The sequence below is a fragment of the Ranitomeya imitator genome, chromosome 2, assembly GCF_032444005.1.
Source record: "Ranitomeya imitator isolate aRanImi1 chromosome 2, aRanImi1.pri, whole genome shotgun sequence".
In the NCBI taxonomy this organism is placed as follows: Eukaryota; Metazoa; Chordata; class Amphibia; order Anura; family Dendrobatidae; genus Ranitomeya; species Ranitomeya imitator.
This window is the reverse complement of record NC_091283.1, coordinates 318,994,912-319,021,098: the sequence shown is the minus strand read 5'-3', so window position 1 is coordinate 319,021,098 and position 26,187 is coordinate 318,994,912. Positions and strand designations below refer to the sequence as shown.

At 45.6% G+C, this 26,187-nt stretch overlaps 1 protein-coding gene across 1 annotated transcript; it reads right to left on the bottom strand.

The window, feature by feature from the left end:
* Nucleotides 1–252: 252 nt before the first annotated feature.
* LOC138663459 (oocyte zinc finger protein XlCOF22-like) lies at nt 253–25,739 on the bottom strand. Its single transcript, XM_069749669.1, has 7 exons — nt 25,598–25,739; nt 22,454–22,603; nt 22,148–22,324; nt 21,554–21,677; nt 21,373–21,470; nt 21,084–21,174; nt 253–2,684 (listed from the first exon to the last, which is right to left on the bottom strand). The coding sequence occupies exons 1-7, from the start codon at nt 25,598–25,600 to the stop codon at nt 1,465–1,467; spliced, it is 1,863 nt and encodes a 620-aa protein (XP_069605770.1). The 5' UTR covers nt 25,601–25,739; the 3' UTR covers nt 253–1,464.
* Between the last annotated feature and the right edge of the window lie 448 nt (nt 25,740–26,187).

Genomic DNA, 26,187 nt, shown 5'->3' with positions numbered 1-26,187 from the left:
TTTTTCTTGTGAAATTCTCAATAAGTTTGATGTTTCACATGACCCTCTTCCAATTGAAAAAAATAAATTGGAATCCAAAATGGCCAACTTCAAAATGGCCGCCATGGTCACCACCAATCTTGAAAAGTTTTCCCCCGCCCATATACTAATGTGCCACAAACAGGAAGTTGATATCAAACCATTCCCATTTTATTTAGGTGTATCCATATAAACGTGAAGTCATAAAAAAGTAATAAATACACAAAAATCAAATAAATTTATACAATGATTTCCTGAATTTTATTTTTGATATTCTCTCAATGTTAAAATTAACCTACCCTTAAAACTATAAAATGTTCATGTCTTTGTCAGTGGGCAAACTTACAAATTCAGCAAGGGATCAAATAATTATTTCCTTCACTGTAAGTAATAAAAACAACATTGCATTATATTCACTACTGTGAGCAAATCATCCAGACTATGGTATGGGGTTGATCAAGCTTCCAACTTACAGACAGATTCTGGATGTGGGTGATCTCTGTGCAAACTTACACTTCCATAATTTGAGTAAGAAAGCAAAGATACTGACAGACGATAAGGAAAACACATCTGTGTCGATGTTTTGGGGGACATTTTCCTTTCCCAAACCTTATTACTAACCTGGCCGGCGTCTGCATGCAAACGAATGCTTCTAGGTAAAAAATTAAGTTTATTCTCACGGCAGCATTCGGCTTCAATCAGAGGGGCAGCGCCGGTTCAGTCACTGCTCTGAGTACACAGTGCAGTGGCTATAACCGCGCCCCGACACTGACTGGCCACCTGCCCCAATGCAGAGTCAGTGTCCGTCAGGTCGGGGGCATGGTTACAGCTGACGTTCTGTATTCTCAGAGCAGTGAATGAACCAGTGCCGGTGACATACCGTTGACTAAAACCGAATGCTGGCAAGGAGAATAAGACTATGTGCACACGTATAATAGTCCACTATGGATTTTTCCGCAGCGGATTTGATAAATCTGCGGGGCAAAAACACAGTGTTTTTGCTGCAGATTTACCGCGTTTTTTTCTGCAGATTTCACTGCGGTTTAATAACTGTGGTTTTCTATAGGAGCAGCTGTAAAACCGCTGCGGAATCCGCAGAAAGAAGTGACATGCTGAGGAATGTAAACCGCTGCGTTTCCACGCGTTTTTTCCGCAGCATGTGCACAGCGTTTTGTTTCCCATAGGTTTACATTGTAATGTAAACTCATGGGAAACTGCTGCGGACCCGCAGCTGCGGAAACGCTGCGGATACGCAGTGTTTTCCGCATCGTGTGCACATACCCTAAAGTTCATTTTCTCCCAGCAGCGTTCGGCTACCTGCAGGCACTAATCAAGTTAGTAATGCAATTAACCTGCAGATTACGCCCCTATCTGCAGGTTAATAACCTTTTTGCTGGTGATAGCTTCCCTTTAAGGAGCTGCTTTCCAAGCAAAACATTTCACACATTAAGAACATGAAAAAGGCTTCTCCAGTGTGTGAATGCTCTGGTGACGAAGAAGAGAGGATTTCTTAACAAAACATTTCCCACATTCTGAACATGAAAAAGGCTTTTCCCCTGTGTGAGTTCTCTGGTGACAAACAAGATGCGCTTTCTGGTTAAAACATTTTCCACATTCTGAACAGGAAAAAGGCTTCTCCCCTGTATGAATTCTCTGGTGCTTAACATAATCTGGTTTCTGGGTAAAACATTTCCCACATTCTGAACATGAAAATGGCTTCTCCCCTGTATGAATTCTCTGGTGCTTAATATAACCTGGTTTCTGGTTAAAATATTTCCCACATTCTGAACATGAAAAAGGCTTCTCCCCTGTATGAATTCTCTGGTGCTTAACAAAATCTGATTTCTGATAAAAACATTTCCCACATTCTGAACAGGAGAATGGCTTCTCCCCTGTGTGAGTTCTCTGATGTTTAACAAGAGTTGCTTTATCTACAAAACATTTCCCACATTCTGAACATGAAAAAGGCTTTTCCCCTGTGTGGGTTCTCTGGTGGCTATCAAGATGCGCTTTCCGGCTAAAATATTTCAGACATTCTGAACATGAGAAAAGCTTCTCCCCTTTATGATTTCTCTGATGTCTCACAAGACCTGATTTGTCTGTAAAACATTTTCCACATTCTGAACATGAAAATGGCTTCTCTCCTGTGTGAATTCTCTTGTGACTAGCAAGATTTGATTTCTGGCTAAAACATTTCCGACATTCTGAACATGAGAAAAGCTTCTCCCCTCTATGACTTCTCTGATGTCTCACAAGACTTGATTTCTCTGTAAAACATTTTCCACATTCTGAACATGAAAATGGCTTCTCTCCTGTGTGAATTCTCTTGTGACTAGCAAGACTTGATTTCCGGCTAAAACATTTCCTACAAATGGAACAAGTAAATCTTTTCTCTGCTGTGTGAAATTTTTGATGTTTAAGAAAATTCTTTTTGAGAGGAAAACTACTTCCACTTTTTTTGTGAGTTTGATATTCCTTAGCAGTCAGTAATGAATCAGAAGAGAGAACCTGTTTCAAAGAATCAGATGATTGATCTTTGCTGTTAAGGGATGATGGAACATCTGAAGTAATGGCATTCTCTTCAATAGAATCCTGGATGATCTCAAGATCATCTGATTTAAAAACTGAAGATGTCAGATGTCCCTCTGATCTCCAGGTACAGTCATCTGTCAAGAATAAAATCTATTATTTTTTAATAAAATATCCTTGAATTTTAATTTTTTGACCATTTCTACTTAAACTATCCATAAAAATGATAGGTTATATATAAAAATGAATTCACAAAACAATGGCAGTTCACAGTGTAATAAAAAAACTCAGCATAAACAAGTAGAGCATGGTGTTCAACTGTTTGTTCATTCTGCCTCACAAATATGGAATTAAAAGTCACAAAGCAATGTTATGTAGTTGAAAATAATACCAATACAAGCTTCTACTCATCACGCAAAAAACCATTTCCCACTCAAGTCCATAATTTGTCAATGGAATGACAGATGTTTCCATAGTGGCTCAAATGCTGCTAAAAAGCAACATGACTTCCATAAACCAATCCAGCAATATCCACTCTCCCAAAGTCAAATCTCCCCCTCACTTCTGAGCCTTGCAGTGTGTCCAAACCACATTTATCATCCATGTATTTGCCATTACTATAATGAGAAGGACCAACTTAGTTTATGGTGTGTGTCTCCTGGAGCACAATCTGGGCACTATGTGTAGGGAAAAAAATGGCAAATGTGCAATTCTCACTCTCCAACATCCACTGCATGCTAATTTTCAGAAAGTACCTGTGGAGTCAAAATAGTCACTACTCCTATAGTAATCTATAGGATTCACTGAGGGCTTTATTTTCCAAAATGGAGTTACTTTATCGGAAATTCTACTGCTCTGGTTTTCTGCCATTTTGTCATATATTAGGGCTTCTGCAAATGGAGTGTCACATCTTCTCTGGGATCTGCTCCTGTGATATCTGCTTCTGTCACTATATGTGGTGTCAAAGGTACACAGCTGGAGAGGGGGGTCACGCAGATCCACCTGATGTTATCACTGTCAAGGGAATGCAACTCTGCGGACTCCAATCATCAGGACAGTATGAAATTGACCAAATGATTGACCGCAGCTGCTTGACCCCTAGACTAGGCCGGTTATTAGGTAACTAACAGGCAGCATGTGGTATAGACACCCCCGGTTCCAAAGCATGAATTATATGTATATACCCCCGTACGGTTACTTCCAAATTCACTATAACACAAACTACTCACTGCCACCACCAATAGTTTATACAGGCTGATTGGACACCCATTGCAGATACAGTATGCCTTCGGGGTGCAGTTTACAGAGCAAAACCAACAGACCTATAAAATGTTATACCGTATATACTCGAATATAAGCCGATCCGACCCACAGAAAACTGGGTAAGGTTATTGACTCGAGTATAAGCTGGGTATGCATTGTCCCCTTATCCCTGTCCTGCTATGTGTGGCTGTCCCCGTCCTGTCCTGCTATGTGTGGCTGCCCTAATCCTGCTCTGCTTTGTGTGGCTCCCCTGGTCCCGAGACGTATGCATGGCTCACACCCCCGTCCTACTCACCCTCCTCGCGCCGTTGATACATCTCCGTTGTCCCGGCGCCGGCAGCTTTTCCCGTGCTCAGCAGTCACATGGTACTGCTCAGTAAGCTAATGAATATGCGCTCCATGTCTATGGGAGTGGAGAAACATGCATATTCATAACCTTGATGAGCGGTACCAAGTGATCACTGAGCCAAGGAAGAGCTGCCAGCGTCGGGACGGAGATGCAGCGACAGCGGCGCGAGGAGGGCGAGTATGAAATCTCTTGTTGCTGCTCTGCCGGCTTTCTGGACAATGACTCGTGTATAAGCTGAGGGGGGCATTTTCAGCACACAAAAAAAAGTGCTGAAAATCTTGGCTTATACATGAGCATATACGGTATTTAATAAAGATAGGCAGTATTTATTATAAACATACAAAATGGCAACAAAACAATGTATACAATTGCGTAAAATAAAAGAGAAAGCCGAAGAAAATTACTAAACTTAGTCACAGAAATGGCTCAGAGCTTAGCGAAGGGAAGCACTTTGATTGGGAATTGGACAGAACTTGCATAGCGATCTGATAATAACACAGACCAATGATCTGCTTTTTTATTAGCTCCTAAGTTACGCCCACACACCTCACCTTGATTACCTCATGGGGGGCTATTTGTGAAATGTTTTCAGCTCTTCAGGATTTTAGGATATTCCCAACTTACAAGATATCTTAGCCTCTAAAGATCACATGCGCTAAATATTGACAACATATTTTATCATGATTTTACATACACATAGAGTCCAAATATGACGTGGCTCACACCATCTATCAGAACATTATTCAATTGGAGGGATTCTAATGGCCCCCTTCCCCCGGTGATGTGAATTAATGTATCACGTTATTCCCTTCGTTATGAAAATCTATCTCATACATATCAGATTGATACCATCCTCAATATTCCTATTTGAACCCCGGAGCCGGGCTGGTTACAATCTGTGCTGTGTGAATAGTAGTTCTGTGCCTGGGAAGGCACAATTCTCAAGTAAACACCTCTCCTTTTGGCATCTCTTTTTACCTAGAAGACATCTCCTGTTTAATTACCTGTACACTACAGGGGTCCTCTGCTTCAATAGAAGTGAAAGCATTATCTCTCACTTTCCCATATGTTCCATTGTGAGGTCTTACTTACAAAAGGAGTTTAAATTGTCATCTCTTCCTAGGTCTTAATTAGCATTCCTTTTTTTTTTATTTAAATAGGTTTTTATTGCAAATAAACATGAACATTACATTTTATGCATTTTCAATAGATTACAGAGTTTCTTCATTTTCCAAACCCCCAACGATCCCAACGAACCCCAAACCTCCCCCTCCCATGACAGCTCCTTCCCAGTTATACTTTTTTTACCAGTATTAATGGCTCTTTGAGCCGCTTGACTCCCTTATGACCGCTTATTCCTCTAGCAATCTTCCCCCTTCACAGGTCTTCATTCGCCCATTTCCCGTTCCCACTCATCCCAGCTCGAGCCACGGAGACCACATTTTGTCAAACATTTCTGTTTTCCTACGTCTTTTATAGACCCCCTTTTCCAAATTGAGACCATGCTTAACATACCTCAGGAATTCACCCCTTGTAGGCGGCTCCTCCTTGATCCAGTTCCTTGCTATCACCTTTCTAGCCATATATAATAGCCTCGCTATTGCTATCTTCCAGGTGTTATCCACTCTAATTTCCTCCACATATCCCAGTAGGCACACCATTGGATCTCTCGGCACTCTGCATTTATACGCCCCTTCCACACGGCTCAGTACCACCAGCCAAAAAGCAACCAGTCTTGGACATGTCCACATCATGTGGTATATTCCTGCATTCTCCGTCCTACATCTCGGGCATTCAGAGTCAGCACGCAACCCCGCTCTATACAACACTTCCGGCGATTTATAGACTCTGTGCAAGATGTACAGCTGTGATAATCTATACGGCTCACTTAGTGACACTCGTGGGACCCACTCCAATACCGACTCCCAGGTTTCATTCTCCATTGGGCCTAATTCTCTTTCCCATTTAGCTCTCGCTTTTAGAGGGAAATCCAGCAAATATGCATGCAGTAGATCCTTATAAAGGGTGGAAATGACTCGCCTTGTGGACCCTTCCCCACACACGTACTCCAGGACTATCTTCTCTTGGATCTCAATACCATCGCCCCTGCTCTGAGCCTTAAAAGCGTGCTTCATTTGGGCATATTGATACTCCCCATTCGGTCTCAATCCAAACTCCCCCTGCAACTGCGAAAAGGACTTTAACACCCGTTGTTGAATTATCTGAGCAACCAAACGGATTCCTTTGGCCTGCCACTCTGTCAGCACTCCAAGAGCCGCAAACTCAACCAAATTATTATTAAGCCATATCGGTGTAAATTTAGTCAGTCCCGTAACCCCCCGAATCTGTCTCAGTCTGGTCCATAATTTATGTATCAAGAGCATAGTTGGATACAATTTCCCCAATACGCCCAAGGAGCCATCCTCCAGATGCTGCACCACCGGTCGTCGGTTTGTCACCCCCTCCATCAAGTGTTGTACCGCACTGGAGGACGCCTCCTGCGTCCAGCCCTTCAAATGCTGACTCTGGGCTGCAAGAAAATATAGCTCAGGGTTAGGCAAAGCCAACCCTCCATCTTCCTTGGGTCGCTGAAGCGTCTCCAGGCCAATACGTGGGTGCTGCCTCCCCCATATCAGGCTTCTAAAAAGAGCATTAATCTGCCGGAACTTCCCACGTGGAATCCAAACTGGTGCGTTATGTAGGACGTAGAGTATTTTGGGCATCAGAACCATTTTAATAAGATTAACCCTGCCCACCACCGATAGGTGTAGCTTGTTCCACGCATCTACTTTTGCCTTAAGCATGCCCATGAGAGGAGTCAAATTCCTATGCAAAAACTCTGTAACTGGCATCGAGATCCATATTCCCAGGTATTTAAAAAGGGGTGCCACCTTAAGCCGCCCCTCTCCCAATGGCTCACTTCCACTCTCCTCCACCCCATCCACCTCAAAGAGGACCGATTTATCCCAATTTATCCTCAGTCCCGACAAGGCTCCAAATTTTTCAATGATCCCGATGGCCCCTTTCAAGGCATCGTCCGAGTCCGCCAGGAACAGTAAGATGTCGTCTGCATATAACGCAATCTTCTCCTCTACTCTCCCATATCTGAACCCAGGGACCTCATCCGACTGTCGGATCTTGGCAGCCAGTGGCTCCACAGCCAAGGCAAACAGAAGGGGCGACAGTGGGCATCCCTGCCTTGTACCTCTGGCCAACTTTATAGGCTGAGAAAGTTCCCCATTCACTCTGATTCTAGCTGTTGGTAACGAATACAGCAGCTGAATCCACGACACAAACTGCGGTCCAACACCCATACACTTCAACACCCGCCAGAGATATCCCCACGCCACACTGTCAAACGCCTTATGGGCATCCAAGGATGCAATGACCCTTCGGCCACAGTTGTCAGACTTCAGCTGCAGATTCATATACAGCCTCCGCAGATTAACCGCTGTAGACCTGTCAGGCATAAAGCCGGACTGATCCGAATGTACAAGGTTAGTGATGACACTGGACAGACGGGAAGCTAACACCCTGGCCAAGAGCTTGACATCGATGGTCAACAGAGAGATTGGGCGGTATGACTCAGGTTTCCCCAGATCCTTGTCCTCCTTCGGAATAACCACTATAATAGCCTCCCTCATAGATGCTGGGAGATACCCTTGGCATCCAGCCTCCTCCAGTACTAACTTTAATCTGGGAATCAACACTTCCCCCAAACTTTTATAGATTTCAGCTGGTAGCCCATCAACTCCAGGTGCCTTCCCATTGGCCATAGACCCCAGCGCCCGACTCAGTTCCTCCTCGGTGATAGGGGCATCTAGGCTCACCCTATCCTCCTCACTCAATTTCGGGAGATCCAGGCTTTCCAGGAAAGTCTCCGTATCTCTGACTGACTCATTGACCCTGGAGGAATATAAGTCCGCGTAAAAGTCCGCAAAGACCTTTATAATTTCAGGTGTTTCAGATACCCTGCTCCCCCCCTCTGAAACCAACGAATGTACATACGAGGTACTACGCTGAGCAGAAGCCACCACCGATAGCATGTGTCCCACTATTTCCCCCTCCTGAAAATAAGTCACCCTTTGAAACTCCCGTTTCCTTTCAGCTTTTCCCAACAGAATCTTTTCCATATGAGTTTGCGCTGTTCTCAATCTTTTCTCTGCCTCGGAGGTCCCCAACACTACCATCTCGTCCTCTGCAGCTTTCAACTCCTCCACCGCCACTCTCTCTGCCTCCCTTGTCTTCCGCTTACACCTACTAATGTCTCTAAATAGTAGCCCTCTCAGGTACGCTTTCATTGCATCCCAAACAGTTAGAGCATCTGTACTCCCATCATTTAAAGCAAAGAATTCCGTTACCTCTTTCCCTATACCCTCTAAGTCAATACTCTGTAACCAGTTAGGATGGATCTTCCATTCTCTCCCGTTTGCGGTCCGTGTCCCCAACAACCTGACCTCCACCTCAATTGGACTGTGATCCGAAAGGGCCCTCGGCAGATAACGCACCTCCCCCACCATTGTGTCCAGCAGGCGGTTACCCAGCGCCATATCAATTCTGGACAGCGTAGCATGAGCCGGCGAGTAGCACGAGTACCCTCTCTCCCCAAAATGTCTAACTCTCCATAGATCAATCATGCCTATTTCACGCACATAGGTACCAAATGTTGTAGTGTGCCCCTCCGACCTGTTCTGGGTGTTCTTATTTTTATCCCAAAAGTCGTCACAAATATTGTTCAAATCCCCAATAATTAAAAGTGGTAACGGCCCCCATCGTTCCACCTTCTCCAATACCTCCCTGATCTTTTTACTTGAATATGGAGGTGGAATATACATTGCCGCAAGACACATTCTCACTCCATACAATATACATTGTATCACCACATACTGACCCTCAGCATCCACGCATACCTTCACCTCTTCATACTGCACTCCCACCGGCACCAACACTGACACACCCCTTGGGTACGTCGAAAAGGTAGAATGATACCCCTTCTGAATCCATCGTCTATTCAGTACGTCCACTTTCTCCCGTATCAAGTGCGTCTCCAGCAGGCATATCATAGAGGCCCGTTGATCCTTTGCATACTGCAAGCTCGCGGCTCTCCTAGACTTATCCGCCAGACCTCTCACATTCCAACTCAGTATCTTAAAGCGGTCCCCTATTATGTGACTCATCATCTTTAGTTATGTCTTTACTCCCAGTTCTGAGCTGTCTAACTTCCCTCCCATCCCTTCCCCCTCCCCCCCCTCCCCCACACCCCCCCAATACTATACATTCTGCCTCTTATCAAGAGTGGGGCACCATCGCCCATTGCGAACACTCTTGCTAACATAACCTTCTCCTTCTGCCTCCCGCTACCGTTTATAATAGAATTCGGCGCAATTCTTAGAAGAAGAAAATATTCCAACATGAATTAACTTACAACTGCAAGAAACTAAGTAAACTTTTAGTACGCTACACACCCTTCCTCCCTCGTGCTTCTCCGCCGTATCAGCACTTCCAGTGCATTCCCTGAGCAAAACCCAGCTCCTCCCTTAAAACCTTCACATCTCAAATACCAATGTACTGTCCGTCAATCTCTTTTTCCCCCCTTTTGAAGAAAGAAGGTAAAATACCTCCCGACCAACCCTCCCCACATTTTCAGTCTCCTTTCCCTTTAAGCCTTTTAGCGTTAAGGTCTATCCACTGGGTAGCATCCTCCGGCGTCTGGAAGAAATGAATCTTATCCAACGCCACCACTCTCAGTCGTGCCGGAAACATCATGGAGTATTGCACTCCCAGTTCCCTCAGCCGTCTCTTGATACCCGTGAACATCATCCGTTGTTTCTGTACCAGGGCAGAGTAGTCGGGGTAGATAGCAATTCTTTGACCTCCAATTGTCAGATCCGTCATGTCTCTGGCCTTCCTCAGGATAATGTCTCTGTCTCTGTAGTTTAGGATTTTGGCAAGCATGGTACGGGGATTTGCTCCAGGGACAGGTGGTTTCGGTGGGACCCTGTGGGCTCTTTCTACCGCAAATACTTTTGTCAGTGCTGCATCACCAAAAGTCTCAAGGAGCCAGCTTTCAATATACTCCGTGGGATTCCTCCCCTCAGTTTTTTCAGGGACACCCATAATGCGAATATTATTCCTTCTGGACCTAAATTAGCATTCCTTACTTCCTAGCTATATGTAATTCATCTTCACCACATGTTAATTTCTGAGGGGAGGAGGACATCTCACTGGAGATGTATTAGGGGTTTTAACTTTTCTATGAAAAGTGGCTTTATTCATTCTGCTGTTAATGGAGGAGACGTTGGAAACGGGGGCTCTGTCCAGCCACTAAGATTAGGGTGCTTGGGACCGATAGTACCATCCAGTTTGGCAGTATGAGTGTGTGTGCTCTCCAGATGAAGTAATCTGCTCTTTGCTTCAGCCATTTGTAAAGCACCACACCCTACTAAAGCTCGCAGAGTATTGTTGGAAGCTGCCAGATACAGCCTTATTCTACTCGGGTTCAGTCATCTGTGCTCAGCTCCCAACTTGTGTAATTGTTTCCTGTTGTGACACCGGCCTGTTTACTGACTGATCTTGCATCTTGATTTTGTATTTTCTCTGTCCTCCTGGTTCTGACCCGGCTACCTGAGCATTCTTCTTGCCATCTCACACTATCAAACATAATATAACACCGTGGCCCAAGCCTAGGGGGTCTCTGTTCAAGTCCAGATCCATGTGCATGGGTCAGGATGATGAGCAAGGCAAGCCTTGGGATCTGGAAAATGGATTAGACAAACATCAAGCCCGTTTGTGGTGGCCATCTCTTGGGCTGCCAGATGACCATGAACAATGCTCCCAATGCAGTGTGCCTGCAAACTATGCCAGCAAGATCTACAAATAGCTAAAAGGTACTCCTTCCTATGTTAACCCTGCCATGTGCCCAGACAGTAGTGCAGATCCAAATACAAGGTATTGTCGGATTCAAGAGAATGTGGAAAATAATTTGTAAGGTCCATTTGTTTCCTTGAAATTCTTCACAAAGAATTCTAAGTTATCACCACATACAGTGAGACACGTCAGATTTGAAGAATCGGCTCTGATTAGATCAAAGTATTTTGGGCACCAACTACAGTAGTCAAAAACCGTGACTATAGACAATAACACGTCTACTGAAATGATCAAAGTTAACAGTCTTCATCAGTAAAAAGTGAGTAACTAATGGTGAAACCTCACTGGGGTAATTAGAGTATGGGGCTCGGTGGCTCTTAGCAATCTAAACTATCGTAAGGGCCAATATTTTCTGTCAGAGGAATTTCAAGAAGAAATGTTACACATTCATAGAATTTTTTTTTTTAATACTGCAGAGCTCCGGTGTCTTAAATTTAGATCTTGGGCATTTAGAAGAGGTAATGGAGGCCTTTTTTTTTTTTTTTTTTTAACGATTACCAGGGAGTTGTAGACTCACATAAGTGAGGCAGGTCGATCCCGCCAGAATTAAACCCTTATACAGAATGAACCGGTTAAAAAGAGACAGAATTAAAAAAAAAAAAACACGTTACGTCCCAACAACCATGTATGTACGAGGGGAGAAATAAATCGGAGTTGCCCTCATTTATGGTGGACCATTGGAGCCATTATGAGTCCTGACCAGAAGAGTAGAGAAAGTATTAGTGCCCCCATTTCAGGAGAGATTGTGCAGTAATCTGAATTCCTTAGTATTCAAAACATTATATACGGTAATTTATGAGGTGGAGTGAATCCATGAAACCAGGACTCGAGCCAACACATCTCCTGCAGGCGTGAATAAATGTATATTACAGCCATCAGCCACACACAGCTTAGAGATATATCATGGCACAGGTGTAATGGTTTATATGTAGTTTATCACAATCCACCATGAAATTAGTTAATTTTAATACAAATTGTAAAGTCAAGATAAAGGGAAACTCTGTTGTTCTAGTACAAAAATTCACACTTGGCCTCACTGCACATTTAACCCCTTAACCCCCAAGGGTGGTTTGCACGTTAATGACCAGGCCAATTTTTACAATTCTGACCACTGTCCCTTTATCAGCTTATAACTCTGGAACGCTTCAACGGATCTTGGCGATTCTGACACTGTTTTCTCGTAACATATTGTACTTCATGACAGTGGTAAAATTTATTTGATATTACCTGCGTTTATTTGTGAAAAAAACGAAAATTTGGCGAAAATTTTCAAACTTTGAAAATTTATGCCCTTAAATCACAGAGATATGTCACACAAAATACTTAATAAGTAACATTTCCCACATGTCTACTTTACATCAGCACAATTTTGGAACCAATTTTTTTTGTTAGGGAGTTAAGGGTTAAAAGTTGAACAGCGCTTTCTCATTTTTACACCTTTTTTTTTTTTTAGGGACCACATCACATTTGAAGTCACTTTGAGGGGTCTATATGATAGAAGATACCCAAATGTGACACAATTCTAAAAACTGCACCCCTCAAGGTGCTCAAAACCACATTCAAGAAGTTTATTAACCCCTCAAGTGTTTCAAAGGAATTTTTTTTTTTTAAATGAACATTTAACTTTTTTTTCACAAAAAAATTTACTTCAGCTCCAATTTGTTTTACTTTACCAAGGGTAACAGGAGAAAATGTACCCCAAAAGTTGTTGTACAATTTGTCCAGAGTACACTGATACCCCATATGTGGCATGGCAGAGCTCGGAAGGGAAGGAGCGCCGTTTGACATTTCAATGCAAAATTGACTGGAATTGAGATGGGACGTTATGTCGCGTTTGGAGAGCCCCCGATGTGCCTAAACATTGAAACCCCCCACAAATGACACCATTTTGGAAAGAAGACCCCCTAAGGAACTTATCTAGATGTGTTGTGAAAACTTTGAACCTCCAAGTGTTTCACTACAGTTTATAACAGAGCCATGAAAATAAAAATTCTTTTGTTTTCCAGAAAAATTATTTAGCCCCCAGTTTTGTATTTTCCCAAGGGTAACAGGAGAAATTGGACCCCAAAAGTTGTTGTCCAATTTGTCCTGAGTATGCTGATACCCCATATGTTTGGGTAAACCCCTGTTTGGGCGCACGGGAGAGCTGGGAAGGGATGGAGCACTGTTTTACTTTTTTCAACACAGAATTGGCTGGAATTGAGATCGGACGCGTTTGGAGAGCCCCTGATGTGCCTAAACAATGGAAACTCCCCCAATTCTAACTGAAACCCTAACCCAAACACGCCGCTAACCACACCCCAAACCCTACTGCCAACCCTAATCCCAACCTTAAATGCAATCAAAACCCTAACTTTAGCCCCAACTATATTCTACACATAATAATAAACAGGAAAACACATAAAACTATGGGACATCATATTAGTATGGCATATCGTAAGTATACACATAGCCCAAAGTGTATCATAGGACATACACGGACACACTGAAGTCCATAGAAAGAGCACCACAAACACAAATCAGTGTACAAGCGTCCAGAGACTAACACCAAAGTCAAATGCAAAAGTTTATTAATAATACACAAAAAGACCTACAGACAGAACATATGGTAAAAGAGTGACAAATCCTCCCACAACAAAGACCGGCGGTGAGGGAGCGTGTGAAACAACCTGGGAGACAACACATGATCATATATACTTGTAAATAGTAACCATACTGCACAGTGGCCGTGTCTCAGATAGCATACCTGTAAGTACAGCAGGGTCACACACTTAGACTCCTGCCCTCCCCGACGCGCGTTTCGGAAGTGGGAACTTCCTTCCTCAGGGGGTATGGGTACAAAGACTGAGCCGCCACTAAATAGAGCCCCAGGCCGGAAATGTGCGCCGGCCGGCATGGGAGATGCCGCCCACCCTGAAGCGCCGCACTACACCGCCGACGTCAGATCACCTGGAACCCCACGTGACCAAAACGTCAGGCAGCGGGCGGAGCCACCGGGCGGAGCAAGGCGGGACCCAGCTGCAAAGGCGCACAGCAGTGGCCATGTTGGTAAGGGGCAGTAGCCCACTATGCAAGGCACTGAACAGAGTATTGGTACGGACAAAATACATCAAACCTCGTGCACACATTAATAAGGTAAAAGGGTAAAGACCACAAGTGAGCGGCGACCGAAGGGCATGCACCCCGTATACTCAGGCACCGCCAATACCCGCAGACGCCGGGACACATGGGGCCCCATGTGACCACCGCGTCAGACAGCAGGCGGAGACGTAATCTCTGTACTAATAAAAGGCATATTTATTATACACAAGCAGAAGTCGACTGTAATTAATGACCACTACAAACGCACAATTATACACACAATAATATAAAATTTAACCCACAATAACCTTAATATTTCCCAAATATTATTTCCTTCCCAACTATCTAAATTACATACACACACACTTAAAGCCTATCACTCTTTTCCTATGGGGAAAGGGTTAACAAAAAGCAGTGATACTTAGCAGTCTTGAAGAGGAGGCTGTTTGGCTGTTGGTTCTTGCAGGGATGAATGGAAGGGGTTAACAGCAAGGGCTGATGAAGGAGGGGGGGCAGGCAGAAACAGCTGCCTGCAGAACACAGAATAGCACATCTCTGGAGACAGAGTGAAGGGGCAGAGAGGAGAGATGCAGGGACACAGGGGGCAGCCGGACAAGGCAGAAGCTGCTGGGAGAGCAAAGGAGATGCAGGGGCTGGTGCAGGAGAAGAGAGGACGGGACAGTGAGGGCAGGAGAAGAGAGGACGGGCAGTGAGGGCAGGAGAAGAGAGGATGGGGCAGTGAGGGCAGGAGAAGAGAAGACGGGGCAGTGAGGGCAGGAGAAGAGAGGACGGGACGGTGAGGGCAGGAGAAGAGAGGATGGGGCAGTGAGGGCAGGAGAAGAGAAGACGGGGCAGTGAGGGCAGGAGAAGAGAGGACGGGGCAGTGAGGGCAGGAGAAGAGAGGACGGGACGGTGAGGGCAGGAGAAGAGAGGACGGGACGGTGAGGGCAGGAGAAGAGAGGATGGGGCAGTGAGGGCAGGAGAAGAGAAGACTGGGCAGTGAGGGCAGGAGAAGAGAGGACGGGGCAGTGAGGGCAGGAGAAGAGAGGACGGGGCAGTGAGGGCAGGAGAAGAGAGGACGGGACAGTGAGGGCAGGAGAAGAGAGGATGGGGCAGTGAGGGCAGGGGGCAGAGAGGACGGGGCAGTGAGGGCAGGAGAAGAGAGGACGGGGCAGTGAGGGCAGGAGAAGAGAGGATGGGGAAGTGAGGGCAGGAGAAGAGAGGACGGGGCAGTGAGGGCAGGAGAAGAGAGGATGGGAAAGTGAGGGCAGGAGAAGAGAGGACGGGGCAGTGAGGGCAGGAGAAGAGAGGATGGGGAAGTGAGGGCAGGAGAAGAGAGGACGGGACAGTGAGGGCAGGGGGCAGAGAGGAGAGCACGAGGGAGCACTGCCACTGGATATTTAAATCCAGCTGGGGCGCGCTCCCGTTTGCCCACGCCCCCACTCCCATTTGGCCTCGCCCGCGCCTGCACGCATGTCGGCAGGGTGCATCTGCTACAATCCCAGCATGCGCACATCCCTGCTCACACCCTGGCATAGCGCTATTAAGTGCTGGACGCCTGTACTGAACAAAGAATCTCATTGATCCTTTTGTCCTGATAGTGTGGCCATCTACTGACATGGTAATTAACCATGTAAGCATATAGCCAGAGACAACAGGTGGATATCTGTCCATCTTCTTTTGACATGCCCAGACATTTCTGTCCAGGGCATGTCTGTATGGCCTATGGAGGGGACATTGCCATATATGGGGGGACATTATAAAAGGGAATATGGGGGAAAAAAAAAAAAAAAATTATATATATATATATATATATATATATATATATATATATATATATATATATATATATATATATATATATATATATATATATATATAAAAATGTACAACCTGGGGCACTTCCCTTTACAGTTTCAAAGTCTTGTGAATCGGGAATCCTATTGGATTTTTAAACTATCGACACTTAAACCGCAGGGCCTGAATGAGAGCATTGACAATGCGACATAATAGGGGTATTTTTTTTTTTAATAATCTTTAGATATTTTGGTTGTTGCCATGTATGTTTATTTTTCTTTATATGTATTTTATTGTGCATCCAATATGCATTTTACATCTATTTGTATTGTTTTGTTTAAGAAGAAAGGTTTCAATTCCACCTCTCATGTCTCCCTTTTTCCTCATAGATTGTAAGCTTGCGAGCAGGGTCCTCACTCCTCTTGGTATCTGTTTTGATCTATGTGTTTATTGTTATGCTATAATGACTAATGTCTGTACAAGTCTCCTCTAAAATGTAAAGTGCTGCGGAATATGTCGGCGCTATAGAAATAAGTTAATTATTATTAATACAAAAAACTGTGCACCATAAGCGCAGTTTAATTAATGAATTAAGCAGCTGGATCAGTGACGCCGTTCTGGAGGATATAGAACATCCACAATGTATTATTTGTATATGCCTGAGGAAGGAGCTGGTTCACTTCGGAAATTAGTAGAATTTTAAAATGAAAAGGGTTTTTTTACATTCATTTGTTTTGATAGCCAACTTTATGGCTCAGCACTTGGCAGCGCTTTTCAATGCCCTGATTTTTTCCTTCTTCCCACATCAGGGATCTTGGAAGCCAACAGCATCATTACTCTTTGCTTTCTCTAAAAGGCTCATCATAATAATTTTCTAACTTTCCACACAGACACAGGCTCCTAGTATTCACATGGTATGTCTTTCAACCCCTGCTTTACCCCAGTGTTATTTATGACGTTGTTTACTCTGGCTTGATTATATGCATCTGGTCCACTCTTAATTCTCTGACCAAGATGAGTAGAGACAACTCCGCTCTGCTTCACACCAGAATGCACTTTGTAGCACATATATTGCATAGCTCAAGTCTGCCAAGACTTTAGGCTGCAGTGTGTATCATACAAGTGTGTAGATCAGAATTAAAATCAGAAGGGAACTGAAGGGAACTGGACTCAGTCACTGTAAACAATGTTTGTTTGTTTTCACTCTCACCCCCCTATAATCCTTCACTTTCTATTAACCCCCCTAATCCCTACTCCTAGTAAGGAACTGTTCATCGCCTCTTCAATCCTCCCCATCCATCTCACCTCCTCCTCAGAACTGTTCCTTAACATACAATCCTCTGTCTCCAAGCACAGACAGCCACCTCATGCCCTCTCCTGCTCCACCTGCTAATACTTTCTCTGCTTCTACTCACTGCTGGTGATATCTCTCCAAATCCTGGTCCTCCTCACCACATCCCCACAGTCAGTTCTACCTCCCATCCACGCTCTATCACAACTTTCCGTAACCTCTCTAACCTTATATCCATTCGCCCAGCCCCAGCTTCCCCAGTCCCACTAAGCCTAAGTTCACATTAGCGTTGCGCCGCTGTTGCGTCGGCGACGCAGCGGCGACGCGCCCCTATGTTTAACATAGGGGACGCGTGCGTCTTTTTGTTTGCGTTTTTCGCCGTGTGCGTCGTTTCCGACGCTGGCGTCGGACGCACGAAAACACTACAAGTTGCATTTTCTGTGCGTCCGATTTTGGTCAAAAACGACGCACGCGTCGCAAAACGCGCGCGTTTTTGCGCGTGTTTGCGCGCGTTTTTCGATGCGTTGCGTCGCCGACGCAGGGCGGCGCAACGCTAGTGTGAACGTACCCTTACAGGAGCTCTGTGGAACGCTCGCTTTGTCTGCAACAAGCTTTCCTACATCCATGATCTTTTTATTACTATCAAACTTTCCTTCCTCGCCATCACCGAATCCTGGCTCACCCCTTCTGACACAGCCTCCCCTGCTGCACTTTCGTATGGTGTCTTCCACCTTTCCCACACACCTCGCCCCAGCAGCAAGCATGGTGGAGGAGTTGGTTTTCTTATGTCAGATAACTGCTCCTTCACCCCAATCCCATTACCACCCTGTTACCTTCCCTTCCTTTGAGGTGCACTCTGTGCGCATCTACTCCCCCTCCAACCGGCTGTCATTTACCGCCCCCCAGGGCCAGCCACTAACTTCTTTGACCACTTCACCACCTGGCTACTTCATTTCCTCTCTGCTGACATCCCTACTATCATCTTAGGCAACTTCAATTTCTCCATTGACACTTCCCTCTCAGCTGCCACTAAACTTTTATCGCTCACTTCCTCCTTCGGCCTCATCAATGATCTTCTGCAGCAACTCACAAAGATGGCCACACACTGGACCTCATCTTCACCCGCCTCTACTCCCTATCTAATCTCTAACTCACCTCTCCCTCTTTCTGACCACTAAATACTCACATTCTTTTCCTTCTCCACTCCTTGTCTACAATCCCCACCCCACAAACTTTCACACCTTCACAAAAATCTTAAACACCTCAACCTACACTCACTTTCTGAATCCCTCCTCCCTCTCACAGACATAAGTTCCCTACACAATGCGGATGACGCTGCCACTCTATATAACATGACAATGGCTGTAGTTTTGGAATCGGTTGCCCCTCTCACACATACCAAAGCTCGCAAAATCAACAGACAGCCCTGGCACACCAGCCTGACCAAAGAACTGAGGCGAGCTTCCAGGGCTACTGAGAGGAGATGGAAAAGATTCCACTCCAATGAGCACTTCATCACATTCAAACAGTCCCTCACTAATTTCAAGGCCACACTCGCCACAGCTAAACAAACCTACTTCTCATCTCTCATATCCTCCCGTCTCACAACCCTAAACAGTTATTCAACACCTTCAATTCTATCCTCCGTTCCCAGCACCTCCTCCCTCCCCACTTAGCTCAGCTGAAGACTTTGCCTCATATTTCAAGCAGAAGATCGATAACATCAGAGACAGTTTTGGTCAATAACCCCCAGAGCCCTTCCTTCTAACTGCCCAGCCCTCCACCTCCAAAACCAAATTCACCATTGCAGAAGATCGACTCTCCACTCTACTCTCATGATCGCATCTCACCACCTGTGCATTTGACCCAATCCCATCCCACTTGATCCCAAACCTCACCACAGTCTTCATCCCAACTCTAACCCATCTCTTCAACCTATCACTAACAATTGGTGTTTTCCCCTCAAGCTTTATACATGCCTCAATCCCACCTATCCTCAAAAAGCCCTCTCTTGACCCATCCTCTGTATCTAGCTATTGCCCTTTCTAGCTATTGCCCTATACCCTTTCTCCCCTATGCCTCAAAACTACTGGAACAACACGTCCATCTTAAACTGTCCTCCTACCTCTCTTTTTGCTCCCTCTTCGACCGCTTACAATCTGGCTTTCGGTCACACCACTCCACTGTCACCAATGACCTATTAACCGCCAAGGCCAAGCGACACTACTCTGTCCTCCTCCTCCTGGACCTGTCCTTTGCCTTTGACACAGTGGACCATTCCCTATTACTACAGACCCTCTCATCCCTTCGCATCACAGACTTGGCCCTATCCTGAATCTCGTCATACAGAACAGACCGGACATTCAGCATCTCCCACACCACCTCCTCACCCCGCCCCCTATCTGTCGGAGTCCTGCAAGGTTCAGTCCTAGGGCCCCTGCTCTTCTCCATTTACACCTTTGACCTGGGACAGCTCATAGAATCTCATGGCTTTCAGTATCACCTCTATGCTGATGACACACAGATCTACATCTCTGGACCAGATATCACCTCCCTACTAACCAGAATCGCTCAATGTCTGTCTGCTATTTCATCATTCTTCTCCGCTAGATTTCTGAAACTTAACATGGACAAAACAGAATTTATCATCTTTCCCCATCTCACACGACCCCCCTAATGAACCTATCCATTCAAGTAAACTCTCCCCAGTCCCACAAGCTCGCTGTCTCGGGGTAATCCTTGACACTGATCTCTTTCAAACCACATATACAAGCTCTTTCAACTTAAAAATATTTCACGAATTAGTACATTCATCAACCAAGAATCAGCAAAAACCCTAGTCCATGCCCTCATCATCTCCCACCTTGACTACTACAACCTCCTACTCTGTGGCCTCCCCTCGAACACTCTCGAACCTCTCCAATCTATTCTAAACTCTGCTGCCAGACTAATCCACCCGTCCCCCTCTATTTCCCGGCCTCTCTGCGCTCTGTCAATCCCTGCACTGGCTCCCCATTACCCAGAGACTCCAGTTCAAAACCCTACCATGACATACAAAGCCATCCACAACCTGTCTCCTCCATACCTCTGTAGTACTTGCCTGCACGCAACCGCCGATCCTCACAAGATCTCCTTCTCTAATCCCGTCTTATCTCCTCTTCCCACAATCGCATACAAAATTTCTCTCGCGCATCACCCCTACTCTGGAACACTCTACCACAACATATCAGACTCTCGTCTACCATCGAAACCTTCAAAAAGAACCTGAAGACCTACCTCTTCCGACAAGCCTACAACATGCAGTAACCACCGATCGACCAAACCGCTGCATGACCAGCTCTACCCTCGCCTACTGTATCCTCACCCATCCCTTGTAGATTGTGAACCCTCGTGGGCAGGGTCCTATCTCCTCCTGTACCAGTTGTGACCTGTATTGTTTAAGATTATTGTACTTGTTTTTATTATGTATACCCTTCCTCACATGTAAAGCGCCATGGAATAAATGGCGCTATAAAAAAATAAATAATAATAACAATATTCTATGTATGTTGTTATTTTACTTTGTAGTTTACAAATCTGGGCACGTAAGGGTCAGCATCTTCTAATCCCAGGGGGTAGATGCATCCACCAGGTTGTAAGTTCTATAGAAAAGGGCTGTTAATGTCCAAAGTAATTTGAACAGTTTTAAGTGGAGGAGAATGTTGTGGTCTAGTCAAAATGGTGATCACACGATTGTGATATGACCGGACTACAACACTGATAAAAGCAGCCACAGCCGGTGACTGAGAAGAATCTGTGACTTCTCTGTAGTTAGTGGTCACTACTCACCTGGGTATTCATATGTAGGAGTCTCCTCTTTACACCACTCATCACCCCTCACATATGTCTCTGTAGTATTAATATGGGTCAGATCTTCACCCTGAAACAAATATTGTAAAAGTCACAGACAGATGGAGAAGTCACATCTATGATCAGCTCTAATCCTGCCATCTCCACCGTTCTCATTACACAAGTATAAAACATATACTACTGGTGGATACAGCAACACTGAGCACAAGACCTTCACAGCCATTTACACATCAAAGGGGAGATCTCATAACACCTTCTCTCCATCTACCTGATGATCCTGAGGAACATTAGGATCTTCTTGTTTATAGTCCTGTGGAAGAAGAGGACGGGGACATCTCTCTGGTGTTGTCCTCTTACTGGATAGATCTGGAGAAAACACATACAGGGACTGAATTCATTCTCTACATACAGATGATTATAGGCCGTGTGTATTTAGTCCTGTCTATTACCTGGTGATGTGAGGGGCTGGGGAACCTCCATCATGACTTCCTTGTACACATGCTTGTGTCCTTCTAAATACTCCCACTCCTCCATGGAGAAATAGACGGCGACATCCTGACATCTTATAGGAACCTGACACATACAATGATATTTAATTATAGTAGGTCCAATACCCCTCCACAGTGAGAGAGAATTTGAGTCCAAGGAGAGGTTTCACATGTACCCATTCAGATGGAGACGTTTATTCTCAGAGAGGTAGGTTTAGAGTAGGACCTCGTATAAGAGAGATGCCGTAAAGTGGCTACGAGGTACACATAAAATTGGCCATTTTTATGCGCTAAAAGCTCTCATTTTTCATATTTCTAGTGCAGTAATGCAGTTTAAATTTCGTGTTTTCAAGTTTGCATGTTTTGGCGCTGCAGTGTGCTGCCCTATTTATTTGACTATATACGAGTTGGCGACTCTGGGTTCAGCACCTGTTCACACTCAGTCTATGTTTGGATGTGCAGATCAGGTTTTTTGAAACATACAATGATATCGTCATCACTCCGATCCCTTCATAGCATTACTGTATAATATCCCAGCATTCCCAGCAGTGTCACCTCTCCAGTCAGCAGCTCAATCATCTTGTAGGCGAGTTCTAGGATCTTCTGGTCATTGATGTCCTCATGGATCAGTGTGTGAGGTGGAGGTTCCGTGATTGGGCTCAGGGGTCTTCCCCATATCTCAGACACAGGGTCCTGACAGCGTTCACTAGAGGTCTTCACTACTGTGTAATCCTGGTAATGGAGAGACACATTAATAAATCTCACTACAGACATTTCCAGAGTCCTCACCTCTCCAGTTCTGTCCATCTGTTATTCCCATAGATAAGAATGATGTAATGTGACGTCATCAGAATCTCTCACCTCTCCAGTAAGACGGAAGAGGATCTCTAGGGTGAGGTGTAATATCCTCTCCGCCAACTTGTCTCTGTCCATATCCATCCTTGATGGGTAAATCAGGAAAATTTTCTTATATAGAAGATCTTCACTGAGAGGATCCGATATTGTAGAGATCTGAATGAGAAGAAGATGAGCCGATGTAACATCATAAAAATCCTGTGTAATAATACAATTACTGGAGATAATAAGGGAAACATGAGGAGATTTATTATTTTACAGTATTTAGTTTTCTTCTTTACATCTAATAAAACCTATATATTTAGGCCACAGACAACAAGCAGTTTCTTCCTCGGAGTCGGCAGCTGAATATGTTTCTCATAGACTCATCTTCCATAACGCTAATTCTCCTCTCATTTACCGACACTGGAATCGGCATTAACAATACTGCAGGAGATATTCATTACACGTGACAGGAGAAATAACTACTTCATGATGAGGACGACATCTTCATCTTCTACTACGGCTCTAGAAACAGATTTGTCCAGAGTCGGTCACTGACTCCATCACCACCGGCCTCTATATGAAGGTTTCCCGTCTTCCCCGCACTGTAATCTTCTATCACGTTAGATCTCAGCTCTGATTCACACACAGAAGTTTGAGGCTTTTATAAGAGATTGTTGGTAACAACCAAGACAGGAGATACATGAGGCCAATGTCTCCATGTATAGGGTTTATTTTTCTCGGGATATGATGGGTTTTTCTTTGGTACTTTCCCCTCAATTAGAAGGGACACCTGTGGATATTGGTGTCTTTACCTGCTACAGTCCAGGTGGGATTTACTCAGCATAGCTCCCAACTGTCCCTCATTCTGCGGGACTGTCCCGGTTTTGAGCCTTTGCCCCGCACTCCCACACAGGAAGCTCTGCTTCCCGCAGACAGCAGAAGCAGCCGACACGCCCCTTGTGTTAGGCCACGCCCCTTCCGTATGCAGTGCAGTACAGCTCAGAGACAGAGAGGGGGCATTTGAGGTATGTAACTGTAGTTAGTAACAGCTTACCTGATGAACGGGTGCCAGTGTAAGCAGCAGTGGAGCTAGTGCCTGGGTAATCCTGTGTGGAATGAGTGGGGATGAGCAGGGTGGGATGGAGTCTCGTCAAAGGCTTCCTCCTCTGTAACTTGCCTCGGCTGCTCAGTGCTGTGATTGCAGAGGGACTATCAGGAGTCGATGTCACAGTCCAGTGAATGCTGGAGGAGGAGCAGCAGCAGCTGCTGCAGCTCCCTGGGAGAGGGCTAATTAATGTGGCTTGTTATTTTTCCCCACTGGCAGCCTCACCAATAATTCACATGCAATTGAGCCTCATTGGGTGCTGCAGCCTTGTAAAGCCCAACATTAAGCTAAGCCTGACACTGTCTGCTGGTTCTCATGGCGCTGGACGAGGGTAAGCGTATGTGTGGGGTCAGGAGGGGTTCACAGTGTGGATGTTGCAGAGCCGCGTGTGTACGAGGTGTACGGAGCGGAGTAGTGTGTGTACGAGGTGTACGGAGCAGAGCCACGTGTGTACGAGGTATATAGAGCGGAGCAGAGTGTGTAATGTGTATGGAACGGAGTTGTGTGTGTACGAGGTGTACGGAGTGGAGTCGTGTGTGTACGAGGTGTATGGAGAGGAGCCATGTGTGTATGAGGTGTACAGAGCGGAGCCATGTGCGTACGAGGTGTACGAAGCGTAGCCGCGTGTGCAAGGTGTATGGAGCGGAGTCGTGTGTGTACGAGGTGTATGGAGCAGACGCTGGCTGAGTCTGATCGGAGCAGATATTGCTCCTCGCTCTGACATTGACTGGCACAGGAGACACGGAGAGGTCTTTATCAGTGGCGTATCACAGCTGCAGCGACGTGAGCTCCTGGCTGCTGCGAGGGAGCTCGGTGAAAGTTGTGTGTGTAGTGATGGAGAAGGCAATGATGGGGGTGGGGTAACCATGTGTGGCCAGTATACTGTACCCAGCATTGTGTGGGGCCATTATACTGTATGGAGCATCGTGTGTGGCCATTCTACAGTATGGAGCATCACGTGTGGCCATTATACAGTATGGAGCATCACGTGTGGCCATTATACAGTATGGAGCATCATGTGTGGTCATTATACAGTATGGAGCATCACGTGTGGCCATTATACAGTACAGAGCATCACGTGTGGCCATTATGCAGTACTAGATGGTGGCCCGATTCTAACGCATGGGGTATTCTAGAATATGTATGTAGTTTACAGCTACGTAGTCTATAACACAGCCCACGTAGTATATAGCAGTGTGGGCACCATATCCCTGTTAAAAAAAATTTATTAAAATAAAAAATAGTTATATACTCATCTTCCGTCGGCCCCGGGATCCAGCCCAGGCGTTTACCGATGCTCCTCGCGACGCTCCGGTCCCAAGAGTGCATTGCGGTCTCGCGAGATGATTACGTTGCGGTCTCGCGAGACCGCTATGTCATCATCTCGCGAGACCGCAATGCATGGAGCGGTCACGAGGAGCGGGAAAGGCCTCGGCTGGATCCGGGGGGCCGACGGAGGGTGAGTATATAACGATTTTTTTTATTTTTTTACTATTTTCAACATTAGATCTTTTTACTATTAATGATGCATAGGCATCATCAATAGTAAAATGTTGGTCACACAGGGTTAATAGCAGTGTTAGTGGAGTGCGTTACACCGCAGCATAACACGGTCCGTTAACGCAGCCATTAACCCTGTTTGAGCGCTGAACGAGGGGGGGGGGGGGGGCACTGACGGTAGGGGAGTAGGAAGCGGCAATTTTGCCGCCGGACTGTGCCCATCGCTGATTGGTCACGGCAAAACGGCCACGACCAATCAGCGACTTGGGATTTCCATGACAGAAGGACAGACAGAAAGAAGGATGTGACTGTTAGACAATTAAATAGTAGATGGAGCATCATGTGTGGTCATATTTTTTTTTGTTTATAATTATTGTTTATGAAACATTGTGATCAGCAGTGCTAAAAGGGTGTGGTTGGGGCGTGACTAGTTGTGAAATGGGTGTGGCTTAAAATTCGCCACTGCGCACGCCGCTAATTTTGTCCCTCTTTCCCTTCCTCAAAAGTTGGGAGGTATGACTCAGTAAAGTGGCCGTTGGACAAATATCAACATCAATTACCATCAGACTGAAGGAACATCGCTCCTCTATTCGGATCTATGGATCCAGGATGAAATCCACTGCGGCCCCTGCAAGAAAAGAATGAGAAAGAGCAGAAGTTGGGTGAGACCACCGAGGCCTGAGATTTCTATGGCTGCTGTGCGCACAGGACCTGTGATGAGGTCACAGGAGGGGAGGAGTCAGAGGTCACATGATCAGGGGCCTCAGTGTATGCAGGACTCTGCTGTGCTGGTTGTCATGGTGCTGGATGAGGGGAAGTTTCTGTGTGGGGTCAGGAGGGGTTTACAGTGTGGATGTAGCAGAGCTGCGTGTGTACGAGGTGCACGGAGCGGAGCCGTGTGTGTGTGAGGAGCGGAGCCGTGTGTGTACGGAGCCCTGTGTACGGACCACCACGTACACTGTATACACACGTATACCCCCAGCTTCGGCCGCACCCCCCCTGTGTAGGCTGTATACACCCGCATACCCCCAGCTTTGCTCACAGACTCCCGGCTCTATCCCCCTGTAGAACTGACCCGGACACACACAGTAACACTGCAGCCGTTGGCCTCTCGTCTCTCGCACATCTACTGATAACATACGATGGAGTC